At 37.7% G+C, this 14,191-nt stretch overlaps 1 protein-coding gene and 1 non-coding gene across 2 annotated transcripts; both read left to right on the top strand.

Moving 5' to 3' along the window:
- Positions 1-2,857: 2,857 nt before the first annotated feature.
- LOC141814619 (small nucleolar RNA R71) lies at positions 2,858-2,964 on the top strand. The gene has a single exon (XR_012600499.1). It is a non-coding gene; the product is annotated as a small nucleolar RNA R71 (small nucleolar RNA).
- A 3,800-nt stretch (positions 2,965-6,764) lies between these two features.
- Positions 6,765-12,272, top strand: LOC141811623 (uncharacterized). The gene is made up of 6 exons (XM_074699645.1): positions 6,765-6,897; positions 7,015-7,061; positions 8,728-8,863; positions 10,735-10,872; positions 10,959-11,080; positions 11,962-12,272. Exons 2-6 carry the CDS (start codon positions 7,018-7,020, stop codon positions 12,107-12,109), a joined length of 588 nt encoding a protein of 195 aa, XP_074555746.1. The 5' UTR covers positions 6,765-6,897; positions 7,015-7,017; the 3' UTR covers positions 12,110-12,272.
- The last annotated feature ends 1,919 nt before the right edge of the window (positions 12,273-14,191 follow it).

The raw sequence follows: 14,191 nt of genomic DNA, 5'->3' as shown, positions 1-14,191 counted from the left end.
TTATATGTCTTGCTTGTCTATTTTGTAGAGCTTTTGACAGTTCAAATGAACATAATGCCGTCAATGTTGAAGATGAAAATGGTTCTTCTATAGTAGCATCTGAAAGCTCAATTTGTTTAGAAAAGAATAAATTTGATTTTAAAGAGACAGCAAAACAAAAAAATAATGGTGGCCTTCATGCCACTGAACTCTCAAGCAGATCTGATTTGAGCGATGTCTCAACTTCAACCCCTCAACACAACTACTCATCATGTTCCATTTTCCTTTCACATGGTTAGTCTTTTCGCTCTTGGTCATGAACTTCTATATGAATAAATAAGTTTATTTTACCCATGGATGACATTTGCATTTGCATTTTTATTTATATCTTGTTATACTTTTATGTTCATCATGGAACATGTCTGTGCTCTTTTGAAATTTATAGTGAACACCTTCTGTCTTCCTATTTTTAACTGTTGAGATAGATGCTTATGTTTGCATTTTAATGTGTTCTGCAATCATATTAACTAACTTCTATGTTTCTTGCAGGATAAATTTAGGAGCTCTACCTCAACGCTCGGCGCCCCGTTTATTCTCTATTTCTAGGATTTGGCATCTGAGAAAGCTAGAGAGATTTCTCAGTTTTTTTTGTAACCAATTAAACTTTCAATTTTTTTTTTGTAATCTAAATTCACTGTCTGTGATTTGATATTTGACAAATTTGATATCCGTGTGTAATGACTAATATTTGTTCACTAGTTTTGCAAGAAATTAATGCAAGTAAAATTTTTAATTTTTTATAATTTTTGGTTTAATTTTTCTATTTATTTGTAAAAACTATCGCAGGTTGAAAATTATGTAATTGCACACTAAAAGCTAAAACTACCGGGAAACCATTTTGCGGCAGTTTTAGCAAACCGCCGGGAAACCATTTTGTGGCAGTTTTAGCAAACCGCCGGGAATATATTTCAAACCGCTGGTAAAAAGAACCGTCGGAAAATTATTTCAAACCGCCGTAAAAAATAAACCGTTCTTGTTTTGCAAATACCGGATGGCTGCATGATCTGTATAGACTATTACCTTTGATCCCACTAAATAAGATCTGAACTTGTCAAATGCAAAGACCACAGCTAGAAGCTCCTTTTCTGTAGTGGTATAATTGATTTGTGCTTCATCTAGTGTCTTACTAGCATAATAAATTGCATGTGCCATCTTGTTTTTTCTCTGTCCCAAGACTGCTCCCACAGCATAGTCACTTGCGTCACACATGATTTCGAACGGTAATGACCAATCTGGGGCTTGAATTATAGGAGCAGATATTAAGGCCTTTTTGATCATGCAAAAAGCTTCCAAGCATTTATGATCAAATTTGAATTCTGCATCTTTCATCAGAAGGTTAGTTAGAGGCTTGGAGATCTTTGAAAAATCTTTAATGAATCTCCGATAGAATCCTGCATGCCCAAGAAAGCTTCTTATGTCTTTTACGGTTGCAGGAGGAGGAAGTTTTTCAATAACCTCAACTTTAGCTCGATCAACCTCTATTCCTTGTGCTGAAATCCTATGTCCCAGAACAATCCCATCGTTGACCATAAAATGACATTTTTCCCAATTTAAGACCAAATCAACGTCTTCACATCTTTGCAAAACTTTTGAGAGGTTGTTTAAGCATGCATCAAAATCAGAACCATATACAGAAAAGTCATCCATAAATACTTCCATAATGTTCTCAATGAAATCTGAAAATATTGCTGTCATACACCTCTGAAAAGTTGCTGGAGCATTACACAGTCCGAAGGGCATTCTCCTGTATGCAAAGGTTCCATATGGGCAAGTGAATGTTGTTTTCTCTTGGTCATCTGGGTGAATGTATACTTGGAAAAATCCTGAGAAACCATCAAGGAAACAGAAATATTGATGCTCTGCCAACCTCTCAAGCAACTGATCAATGAAAGGTAAAGGGTAGTGATCTTTCTTCGTTTCCTTGTTCAATTTTCTGTAGTCAATGCACATTCTCCATCCTGACACAGTCCTAGTGGATAACTTTTCACCTTTTTCATTTTCTACCACCGTTATTCCACCTTTCTTAGGAACAACATGAACTGGACTCACCCATTTACTATCTGAAACTGCATAGATTATACCTGCATCCAGCAATTTGGTTATTTCCTTCCTCACAACTTCTGCCATATTTGGATTCAGTCTTCTTTGATGCTCAACTGAACATTTGTGATTATCTTCAAGATTAATTCTGTGCATACATAAGGAAGGACTGATTCCTTTTAAATCTTCAACTGAGTATCCGATTGCTTTTCTGTGCTTCCTTAGTACTTCCAATAATTTTTGAGTAGAGACTGAATCCAGATTTGCATTAACTATAACAGGGCATGTTGTATTTCCCCCGAGGAATTCATACCTAAGATTGGATGGTAAGGGTTTCAGTTCAACAGGGTGTTTAAACTCCAAAGGAGGTGCAATCTTTTCTTGTTTTAGTTCTACTGTTTCAACTCGATAGCATTTTTCCTCCTTAATTGGATCTTCAAATCCATGACTAGACTCATCATCTGATTCTTCGTCATCATTTTCAACATCACTTACCGTATCATCTGTATATGTGGATTCTTCTGACGTATCGTCACTGAATACTGGAGCTCTTTCTTCCTCTTGTAATTCAAAAGATTCTGCTTCAAAGTTAGACTCAAAATGTTCTTCCTTATTGTTGAGATCCCAATCTTCAATGTTGGATACTATTAACTTGATTATCTCTTCTGCACCCGATTCATTTTGGTTCAACCATGCTCCACCTGCTGCTGAATCCAATATACACTTATTTCTGAAGGAAATCCCCACATAAAAAGTATGCAAGATCAACCATCCTTCAATTCCATGATGCGGACAACGCTTAAGTATGTTTCTATACCTGTCCCAAGCATCACATAAAGATTCACCTTCTGTCTGTTGAAAATTCAAGATCTGGTTTCTCAGCATCATTGCTTTCTTGGGAGGGATAAATTTGTTTATAAATGCTTGCTCTAACTGATCCCATGTCCTAATGCTCTGAGGTGATAAAGAATACATCCAATCTCTGGCTAAACCACCAAGACTGAAAGGGAACATCAATAACCAAATGAATTCTGATTGAACCCCTTCGTATCTCATAGTACTACAATATCTGTGGAATTCCATTAGGTGGATGTAAGGACTCTCTGCTTCAGATCCTTTAAATTGAACTTCTTGGATTTTGGCTATGAGCCCTGGATTTATCTCATAACTTGAAGCAGAGACTTGTGGGAGTACGATAGGGTCTAATGATCTTCCCGTAATTGGTGAGGAATAATTCTTCAGTGGGATATTGTCCATCCTTTATTAATCCCCCTACAAGATTCAAAAATAATGGGTAATGCTTGTTATTACGAAGTGGAACAATACAATATGAAAGAATTAAAAGAATAAATGTGCGTATATAAAAGAAAACAAAATAGAAACTTAATGTGCAAGTTTAGTAAAAAATTGCGCACGATCCCCGGCAACGGCGCCAAAAACTTGATGCGTGTTCCGCAAGTATACGGAATGTCGTCAAGTAATAAAAGATATCGAATCCACAGGGACCGTGGAATTAATTACTATCCTAGCACAATAAGAGTGGAGAGTTCATTGGAATTGGTTTGGTGTGGGGGAGATGGAGTGTTCTAGAGTTCCTAAACCTTAATTCGAAGATAGAATTCGACTGTGACAATGTATGGAAAGCGACTCTAGGACTTCGGATTCCTCGGGGTATTGATTGATTGACTTGGATCCTCTATCATTCCTCAATTATTACACAATTGTAGGGATTCTAACCAAATTATCCAATTAGACCTCGTCAGGCTTCCTCGGAATAAATCAATGGTGTTCTAATGTTACTTAGGTTGGTTTGAGATGATTCTAGATAGCCTGGTTCAAGGCTCTCCTGTGTCACGCAGGCGCCCCAGAATACTACTAGATTCCTACCCCCTGTCACAGGGTATCCCAATAGAGACCTCTCCCCAACACTAAACAACCGTTAGTTATCCCTCATAAACATTATCCATAGCTTAAACAATCCCTCGGAAGGTCCGGTTAAGACTCTCCTCCTGTCACGAGGCGTCCCGGGTGTACGATCCTAAGAATTCCTCAAACTCTGAATAATCTCTACCCTCATGGATTCATACTATTCACAAGCATATCATCAAACAAGCATAGAGCATAAATCCACAAAGCAATTGCACAATAATATCATAGAACATGGTAGATTAACAAATCCAAGTTTACAATCATCCAATAACCCCGATTCTTCCTAATCCTAGAATCTGGAGGACTACTCCATATCGGGGAGGTTACAATACAGAGAAGAGTGGTAAATAATACATCCTATTCCAAGAATCTAGAGAAATCAGGAAATAAGACTTATCAATGAGCTGGTATCGAACTGCAGCCAGCTCGCTCGGCTCGGACAATTCCTATACTGGCTCCCGCCTCTTCACACCACTTCAACGGGATCTCTTCGGTCCTCCTCCTCCCTGAGAACACCACCGAGCCGCCCGGATGGATCTAGTCGGCTCGGCTCCTTGCCGCCTAGGTCATTTACTATACTCCCGAAAGGGTCCGCTCGGCTCGAGCTCTCTCCCGGACTAATGTTCCCATAGGTCGAGCCGAGTCACATGTCTAAAGACCCCTTTAGCCGACCCGATAGCACACGGGTATACTGCCGAGCCGGGGTAATTCTCATCTGCCTTTCACGTCACTAGCCTATTCTAATCATGGGAAAGACCACTCCCCTGTCGTACGGCTATGAATGTTCTCTTGACACTTCTGCAGCTCATCATGGCAAATCTCTAAAAGATATTGGAACATACTTCCTTAAATGCAAGTCAGCGATGGGACATCAGTGCTGACTATACCCTATTCTCTGACACATTCATAACGACGATGAGACTTTAGTTACATCCTTGATGTGACTTAACGTCATCAAACCATATAAAAGGTCAGTTGGTTATCAAAGAGAGGTATGCAATCTCAGATTCCCAGCCTTTTCCTCTAGTTTCCTTCCTCCTCTCTCACGAACTGACTTAAGCATCGGAGTGGTCGCGCCAAGACACTCCTAGCCTTCCATCTCACGGTTGTTGTGTCTGCAGGTGCTTCCCTCAAGCCCTTTTCTTCCACCTCATCCTAGCTCCTCAGGGCCTTGGTGCTGAAGAAGACGGTCGAAGCTTCCTGGTGCAGATCTCAACAGGAACAGGCATAGTTGCATTTAGCAACAATGGTGAACTTAAAAGGATGAATTTAAGGTAATTGGAACAAATAACAATCAACTTTCTTCAAATTTTATTATCAAAAGGATATTGCTAATAGATAAATTGAAGTTTAACTTAATATTAATTAATCATGTGACACTGAGTAAAAGGTGTAGTTTTATTTAATCAAGTATCTAGTAAAATATAATAAGTAGAGATATCCCCATGCTATTATGTTCTATGAAAGATAATGCTTACTTTATCAATTTATTTTGTGCTATTAATCTCACACAATTTCATGATCATGTAAATTGAAAAATTGTAATTAGCCACGACGGAGGACGACATTGCCTCAGCTTCATTGAGATTTGACTCTTACCTACTTCAACAACTTTATTTCATCATAACGAACTCAACTATGCTTCGAGAACTAAAGACTAACACACGTGGACATGATGCAAATATCTAAGGTAATAAAAGACCATCTAATAAAAAGATCACCGGATCGCCTAAGATATGATATACCAAGGATGGCATATGTGATACGTGCCAAAAAAAAAAAAAGTAAGCATGTCCGAACAACTCACAGAAGTACCAATCAAATAAGAATTACTTTTCTTTTCAAATTGTTACACTTAAATTTATTTGATAATGATGACATATTATTTTTAAATACAATAAATATGGTTTGATTACAATAGATGAATATTTTAAATTTATTTTGATGTGCTTCATGAAACATAAGCACAATATTTTAGAAAACCTAATAAAATTTTGTAAAAAGTTGAAAACCAAAAGAGAAAACTAAAAAGGTGGAGAATTTAAAAGCATTAGGGTTCTTAAAATATTATCAAAAAATGAAAATATGCATGAGTTTTTCTACCTTATTCTTGAACACTCCAATTTAAAAAAATTGAGAAAAAAAAATAATTAAGACCATATTAAATGAATATTTATTATTGATATACCATTGAGAAAGAGAAGCGAGTTAGAACTAAAAATTCTATAAGACATTTTACTAGCGTTTAAACTTGAATCTGATATGATATTTCTATCAATGGATATATTTTACCTGTTGAGAGTGGCTGACCAATGTGTCCGAGGATGGCAATAATGAGTTTAACATGCTATGCCGTTTCAGTTATTAATTGTTGGATATATTAACTCTTTGTGAAGTTGTAGAACTTCGTCGCCGCATTTCTAATTTGGCGAGTTTTGAGGATGAGTAAAGGGAGGTACACAATTTGAGCATTTAGTATATATATAAATATAATATTCGTTGATAGGCGAATTTTCCTTGGCCATAATTGCCGTTGTTAATTAGAAGGAACAGCCCACAAATAGTAGGTAGGTAACACGGCAGGTGGCTTTTTAACTCCTCAATAATTTAAGGGGAGGCATCGATCCAATGGTTCGCCCGAACTCTTACGAATCCAACCACACAAGCAACCCCACCGGTCGCCGCCCTACCTCTCACCACATCCGTCGGACCACGATTTCTTTGCGGTCGCACCGACACTTTTTTGGTAGAAGAGTGACGTCCCGGCCAAGGCCAATCCCAATCTCAAAAGACAGAGAGAGCCCGGAGCGGGGACACGCGGTGTCATCCACACCGCCACCTCCGAACTTGCCCCTCCTCCGATTTTGATTTGCCCGATTGCGTCGGCCAAGGCCTGTGCCTCGCCCCTTCCTTCCTTCCTTCCTTCCTGTTCCATTTTCAGTTCATTTGTCTTATTTTTAGAAAAGTTTGTTTTGACCTAATCGCCTCATGGTTGTTGATTCATCAGGTATGGCGATCCCGTCGGAGTTGATCACCGCTACGTGCAGTCACTGGTTAGTGCTCCTTCTGTGGTTACTCGTGTCTTCTCTTGGGGATTCGGATTTTCCTTTCAAATTGTGTCGGATTGTCGCTTCGTAATTCTTCTTCGATTTCGTTTCTGGATGATCGTTGGTTATGGGACTTGAAATTATTAGGAAAACGATGGTAATGAAATTTTTGTAGGGCTTTCTATTTGTATTCTGGGATTTTTAGTCGTGATAGAAGCTGGACGACGATGATTTTCGGGTTTGCTTTTGTAAGATTTTTTTATTACATAGCAGATCATTCTATAGTAGGTTGTTATTCTGTTCAGTTGTTCCTCACTCCAGGATATCAAACAGAAAATAGGATTGTTTTAGGGTTGGTACAATAAATTAGTAAACGTGTAATAGCTCCTTGAGCCGTGATCGTATGCAGTCGATTGCAGTAGCAAAACACATGCCTCCGTTTTAAATTATACCCTTTTTTGTCATGCATACATGGTCAGCGCCTTCTGAGTTGTGTTGTCACGCAATGACACTTAGATTACGTCCATCTAGTCCTTTGACCAGGTTGCATGGTAGCACCCTATAAAACCTAAATATGGAAGTTTACCTACTTGTATTCCTCTTTTTCTATATAGTATTTAACGCAAACAATTGGGTGGCACTTATGTAAGAAATAACTTTATAATTAAAGGGCATACTTTACCTGTTGAATTAGTTGCAAAAGAAATCAGATATGATAGCCTAAAAATTTGTAGATGCTTTTGGGACTCTGAGATTTATTGTCTTGATGTTACTTTGCCTTCAATGTGTACTGGTGGATTGTTGCAAATCCAGGTCCTATTGAAATAGTATTTCCTTCACATTTAGAGATGTGTCTTTACTCTTGTGTGTTCCATTTTTGCTTTTATTGGATTGTCTTTTTCACAAGTAGAATGGCAAACTTATTTCTAAGTTTTTCAACCATCAAATTGAAACTCAAGTTGACGGGAACCTTTTACTAACAGTTGCATGTTTAATGGTTGTAGGCAGGTGAGATATATTTGGCACCAAATGACCCTAGGCCATCATTACCTCAGGCATAACACAACAAATTTCTTGCATCAAGATTTTGTTTTGTTAACATGTGTATTATGTGAAGCCTTAAAGTTGATGTATATGCATAATTGGAATTTCTTTGGAATTTAATAGTGCCCAGTGTCATTAACCTTTTATACGAGTTAATTGTTTATTGTTGAGGGGCATCTATAGGTAAAGTAGCATAAGACAACAAATTTATCACTACAAGATTTAATTTTGAATAGATTAACATTTGGAATGTGTGAAGCCTTAAAGTTGATTTGCATGGATAATTGCAATGTATTTGGCATTTAATCTTGCCTAGTGACATTAACCTATCATATGAGTTCATCACTTTATTGTTTATTATCGAGGGGCATATGTAGGTAGCTTAATAGGCATTTACTTTTACATATGCAATATATTTTTCATTTCTGTTTTTAGAAATGAAGATTGCCCATTTTATGATGCATCTTTCATATGTACTGTAGTAGTATCTTCAAGAAAGTTGCTTGACCAGTCTAAACAATATTTGCAAAGGCAAATATGCTTTACTATTTTGCTTTCTGGTTAGTCAAGTAGTATCTCTTTTTATATTTTTTTATTGTTCCACTTACTGATTCTATCACCAATGTAGTGAGAGAGATATTCCAACATCAAATATTGACTTGCATTATGCACATTGTTCACGGAACCTTCAAAAATGTGCAATTTGTGGGGATATGGTTCCCAAAAAACATGCTGATGAACATTACAATGAAATCCATGCTCCGGTATGTGCTAACCTTAAACACCTTATTTTCTCTATTTCCTATCACATGTTGTGTTGTAAGCAGTTTTTCAGTTCATATTCATTATGTAGTACATTTGGTTACAGTTTTTGGTTTTTATGATGATTCTATCTATGCATGAAGAAGAAAGACACATAGTTGGTTTTTCAAAGAATGGTTAATGCACATAAAATAAAATTAAGTTGAAGTACTTCAGCAGAAAAGATGTTATGTATCAATGGCTATTTCTTTGTAGTAAAACATGTGCTCGTGATCACTTCTTATCATTGTAGCTTGAGAGTCTGAAACCTAGGAGGTAGATTGGACAAAAAAAATCTGAGAACAAATATTAATGATGAAATTTACTTTTCTGTCAATAGTGAAACATTGTTGTTACTTTTTCTTCCTGCATTTATATAAACACATCATTTAATAGCTATGCATTATGGGATTAATTCCACATAAGATATTTAGTATTTATGCATATAGAATGTAATGTTTCTTCTTTATTCAGTATGATAAAATAATATTCCTCTTAACTTGGTAGCGTAGCAAGTCCAGTTTATAAAATGATGTGAACCTCGCCTCCCTCCCCTACTGGAAACTGTAATTGCCTTTCTAGGTGAAACAATTTAACTAACAAAAGTTGAAAAAAAGATGGTGATACTAGTTGATACCAACAAAATGGAAAAAAAAAATTAACACCATTTATCTTTTACAAGCTTCATCTTGAGCAATCTCTCCCCTTTGCCTCAAGTTGATGTACTTCTAGATTCTTTATTTTATCATCTTTCTTTTATCTTTCATATTAAGTGTATGATATAAGATGACATATGTACTATATGTCTTTTCCATTATCTCTTTTCTCTTAGAATTGGTGTCTCCCTGGACATAGTTTCCTCTTTCACAAAGTAGAATAACTGGAAGGCCAGTCTCCTAACATTTTTTCCTTCTCAAAGAAGATCTGTAACTCTAATCTCACTTATGTTTCCTAACATTTATGTTACTCTCCTTCGACTATAATTTTGAAAAGATAGATTAGTTTTTTTCTGTTATCTAGTGTGTCCTATTTTTCTCAAACAGATGTTGAAGCTTTACTCAGTCTTGCAGACATTTTCTCCTCCTCCCTTGAGTAACTTCTAACTTAAAGTCTCTCACAATATTAATTGCTCCTTTCAAGAGTAGACCTTAATTTTTCTCTTTCTCCCTGCAACTTCTCACATAATGTCACTTCATCTTCATAAATTTCAAAATCTTGTTGTATTATGAAGTAGATTATATCAATATATTAAAATTCTCACTAATTTATCCTCCTGAAGATGATCTTTTTTAAGATCGTGACCATCTTTTAACGTCTCTCTTGAAGATCATCATTGACTTCAACAGAGTTATCAACTCTTTTAAAGGTCAGTCCAAACATAACATCATATTTTCTAATATTACATATTTGTCATCTTTTTCTAGTGTCTTCTTATCTTTATTTCTTTTTAAGGACTTTGGTTTTTTTTTTCCTTAGATAATTATCTATGATCCAGCTTGAAAAGGGAGCATTAGCCATCAAATGCTTTGGGTTTCATCCCACAGCTTAGTATTGGCTATTGTGTCAGACAGAGGCCTGTATATATATGGTGTAATAGTTTGCATTAAATGCAATATTTCCCCACTCAACTATGCAATACAAGATTGTTAATCTTCAAGGTTATGTCATTCATATGAGCAGTAAATATAGGAACTTCTATCATCTATTGTAAGGATGAAAATAAGCTAATATCAGATGTTTTCCTCATTGAGCTGCTGTGAGGCAATATCTAATTAAACAATGTGTTTGACTTGCTTCGTCTAACAATTTGGTCTTGATAAACTGATGTGAACAGGTGGATTGTTCATTATGCAGTGAGAGAATTGAAAGGGAGTTATGGTCTCTTCACAAAGGTGAGAGATGCCCACAGAGAATTATTACTTGTGAATATTGTGAATTCCCACTTCCTGCAGTTGATCTCATTAAACATCAGGTATTATGATGCATTCCTCCTTTATGTGATGAATACTAGAATCTCTTGAAACCATGAAATTACTAATGGTTGCTGTGAAAATTCAGGAAGTATGTGGTAATCGCACTGAGTATTGTGACTTATGTCACAAATATGTTCGATTACGTGAAAGGATTAACCATGATATCCAGTTTCACAGCAGTCCGGGTGATACTGCAGAACCTCCCAGGTAAACATTCTAGAATCTAAAATTTTTAATTCACATGCTTTCTGATTATATTGAGATTGTTTTTTCCTTGTGTGATGCCCATTTTTGTTCTTAATTTTTCTGGATGTTTATGTTGTTGAGATTCTGTGTTTGTTTGCTGCTCATTTGTCTAGATGTTCCATATCTATCACTGTTGTTTTCATTTTTGTTGTTGTGCATCAGTGCCCGCTAAAGTTACTATCATATGCTTCATTAGTCTGTTAGCATTTGCTAGAATTTTCATATTCTTTAGAGAATCTTTACAGGCTACACATTTGTAGTTGATTAACCGAGTAAATGGGAAGTTCTTATGATGAATCTGCTCAATGGCCGAATTTTACACCAAGTACCCAGAAGGATGTTAATTATTTTTCATCTTGGTGTCTGAGTTGTTTTTTTTTTCAGGATAGGAAGTTGTTAGCCTTTTTAGTTGAAGTTTAATATTACTTGATTGACAATAATATTGCAATCAGCAGCATCCATAAGTGGCTTGGGATACAATTAATATGATATGCTGCATCAAGCACTAATGGGTGCTGCCCAGATATTGATTCATGAGTTAGCACTGATGTGATGTAAGCCTGATTATTGATTTCCTCAGAATTACAGTTCAATATTACGGTCTAGATTGTCACTAGGCCCGTTAGATCATGGCAAATTATCAAGATACACTGCTTTACTGTACAGTTATGTCTTTATAACATAATCATTAGTTTGAATCTCAAACTGGACTTGAAGTTTGTAGTCTGAGCACAAAAGCATCCTGTAAATTTTCAAAAACAATCGTCCCTAGAACTAGTTAGTGGTTTGTACTTTGTATTTGTCTCTCTTTAACATGTCCATTTGTCTCGCAAAACTTGCAGGGACATTGCACCACCTGTGAGAGAGCGCGCTAACAGAAGGCGGGCACGAGCTACATCTCGCAGTCGGGTGTTGTTGACGATTGCAATAACAGGCGCAGCTGTTGTCATTGGGTCGTTTTTCTTACAAAGAGTGGAAGATAAGCAATGACATGTTTCTGAGTTCTCTTCATTGTATCACTGCATTCACAATATGGAGTTTGTGTATTTGATAGTTAAACATGTATTTATTTACACACTCGCATTGTACTCGATACAAAATCCAATGCCTCGCATACAATAAATTGATGGGTGATCATAATCTCTCTGTCCCATGTAAGATTATTCTACCTCTTTCTTTCGAAAGTCTCTACCGTTGAATTGGGATGCGACTTTCTTTCCGACTGTTTTAGGAAAATGGCTATAACATTCACATGACAGGATGGGGCTTTATTTGTTTGGGATTGAAAGTTATCATATAACAGACATTCCAATGTGGCATAACCAAGGAGGAACTAAACCGAGTCGAATCCTTCAGCAATGCCAAGGATCTCTGGACTAAATTGATCGAACTTTACGAAGGAACCTCCGACACCAAGGTAAGTAAAAGAGATTTATTAATTAACAAATTATATAATATTAAGATGTTAGAAGGAGAAACGGCGAGCGGACTACACGCAAGGATCACGGACATCCTCAATGGTCTGCACGCAATAGGACAAAGCATCGACAACAGAGACATAATAAGGTACGCACTCAAAGCCTTTCCCCAGAACACCTTGTGGGCATCAATGGTAGATGCTTACAAAGTTTCTAAGGATTTAAATAAAATAAAATTAGACGAACTATTTTCTGAATTTGAATTACACAAGCAATCTAATACAGAAGTGCATGAGAAAGGTATTGCTTTGCTTGCAGGTTCCGAACCAAAAGGAGAAAAGTACCAGAAGACTCTAAATCATCAGACTCCGAGTCAAACGTAGACGCGGCAACGGAACTAGTGAACCTAGTCGAGAAAATGCTTCGGAATAAATGCAGAATTCGCTGGTCGGAAGTCAAGAAGGTGGTCAGCACATCGAAGCCACCAAACACTAGAAAATTGGACTCGAAGTGTTACGATTGCGGTCGGAAGGGACATTTCATTGCCGATTGCCCGAATCAACGAAAAGATCGAAAAATGAAACGAAAAGCACTCAAGGCAACCTGGGACGAATCATCATACGAGGAGTCAGACGGAGAACCAACGAAAAGCTTCCTCACGCTTCCGGCTCAGAACGAACCAAACCAAGGTGACTACGACTCGGACGACGAAAGTCACGGATCCGTATCCATTTCCGAAGGCCCGATACTCCATTGTAAGTCAAAATAGATTGCTTTCAATAATTATTAGTTTGAGTAAGAAAGTAGCTAAGTCTGATGCCTTGGCTGAATCGCTCCAAGAGGAGTTAGTACTTCTCAAGGAGAAAGTCAACCCTAAGCCACCGACTCAGAACAATTCGGTTGAGGATTCGACTCGAGCTCAACTCGAGGAAGAAAATGCTCAACTGAAAGTTCAAGTCAGTAAACTCAGAAGATCGCTTGAACAATTCACCTCCGAGTCCAAGTATCTGGATATGATGCTTGGATCGCAGAAGGCTGGATACAACCGATCGGGCATCGGGTATGCGGCTAAAAATAGATCATTCATTGCACTTACACGTAGAAACCGAACACGAGTCCGAGCATGGGTTCCGAAGTCCCGACTGGTTAACCCAGTCAGACCGAACCAATTTTTGATTCCCAAGGATCAGGTCCACTTGGTTCGACCAATCAAGGGACACGATCCCGGGGGAACCAAAATGCATTGCTTGATTTCTTGAATAACTTAGATTTACGTTTCTGCATTAGAAATTAGGCTAGTTTAAGGACCAACTACCTGATCAATTCTTGCCAACCTAGTAATAGGGTGGGGCGAGATGATAGTACGTCAGGAAAACTAGATTAAGTGGTCAAGAAGGGTAAGGAGTATCTGACTTGATTCACTGAGTCAAACCAAACTGACCGAAGCTACCTCGCCACATCCTAGACTAGTAAGACCAAGGCGAGCGTCGCCGACCGACCTCTCCAGCGCCGCGACATCCAGCGCGCGCGGCGTATTTCCAGCGCCCAGCGCCGCCTTCCGCCGCCTCATCTTTCCCCTTCGGTGCGTGCATCTTTTTCCTCCATCGCGAGCTTCTCGCGCTGCAAGCTTCGTCGAGCGCCTCGTCTCCGTCGC

The sequence above is a fragment of the Curcuma longa genome, chromosome 1 (assembly GCF_044706935.1).
Source record: "Curcuma longa cultivar G26 ecotype Majalengka, Jawa Barat chromosome 1, ITB_CL_G26_1.1, whole genome shotgun sequence".
Lineage (NCBI taxonomy): Eukaryota > Viridiplantae > Streptophyta > Magnoliopsida > Zingiberales > Zingiberaceae > Curcuma > Curcuma longa.
Note: the sequence above shows the minus strand (reverse complement) of the source record. Positions and strands in the feature narration are given on the sequence as shown.

Excerpts from the sequence above, each read along its gene's own strand:
- LOC141811623 (XM_074699645.1), top strand. The coding sequence starts at position 7,018 with ATGGCGATCCCGTCGGAGTTGATCACCGCTACGTGCAGTCACTG. Across the intron at positions 8,864-10,734 it reads ACAATGAAATCCATGCTCCG|GTGGATTGTTCATTATGCAG; the intron begins GTATGTGCTAAC and ends TGATGTGAACAG. Across the intron at positions 10,873-10,958 it reads TTGATCTCATTAAACATCAG|GAAGTATGTGGTAATCGCAC; the intron begins GTATTATGATGC and ends GTGAAAATTCAG.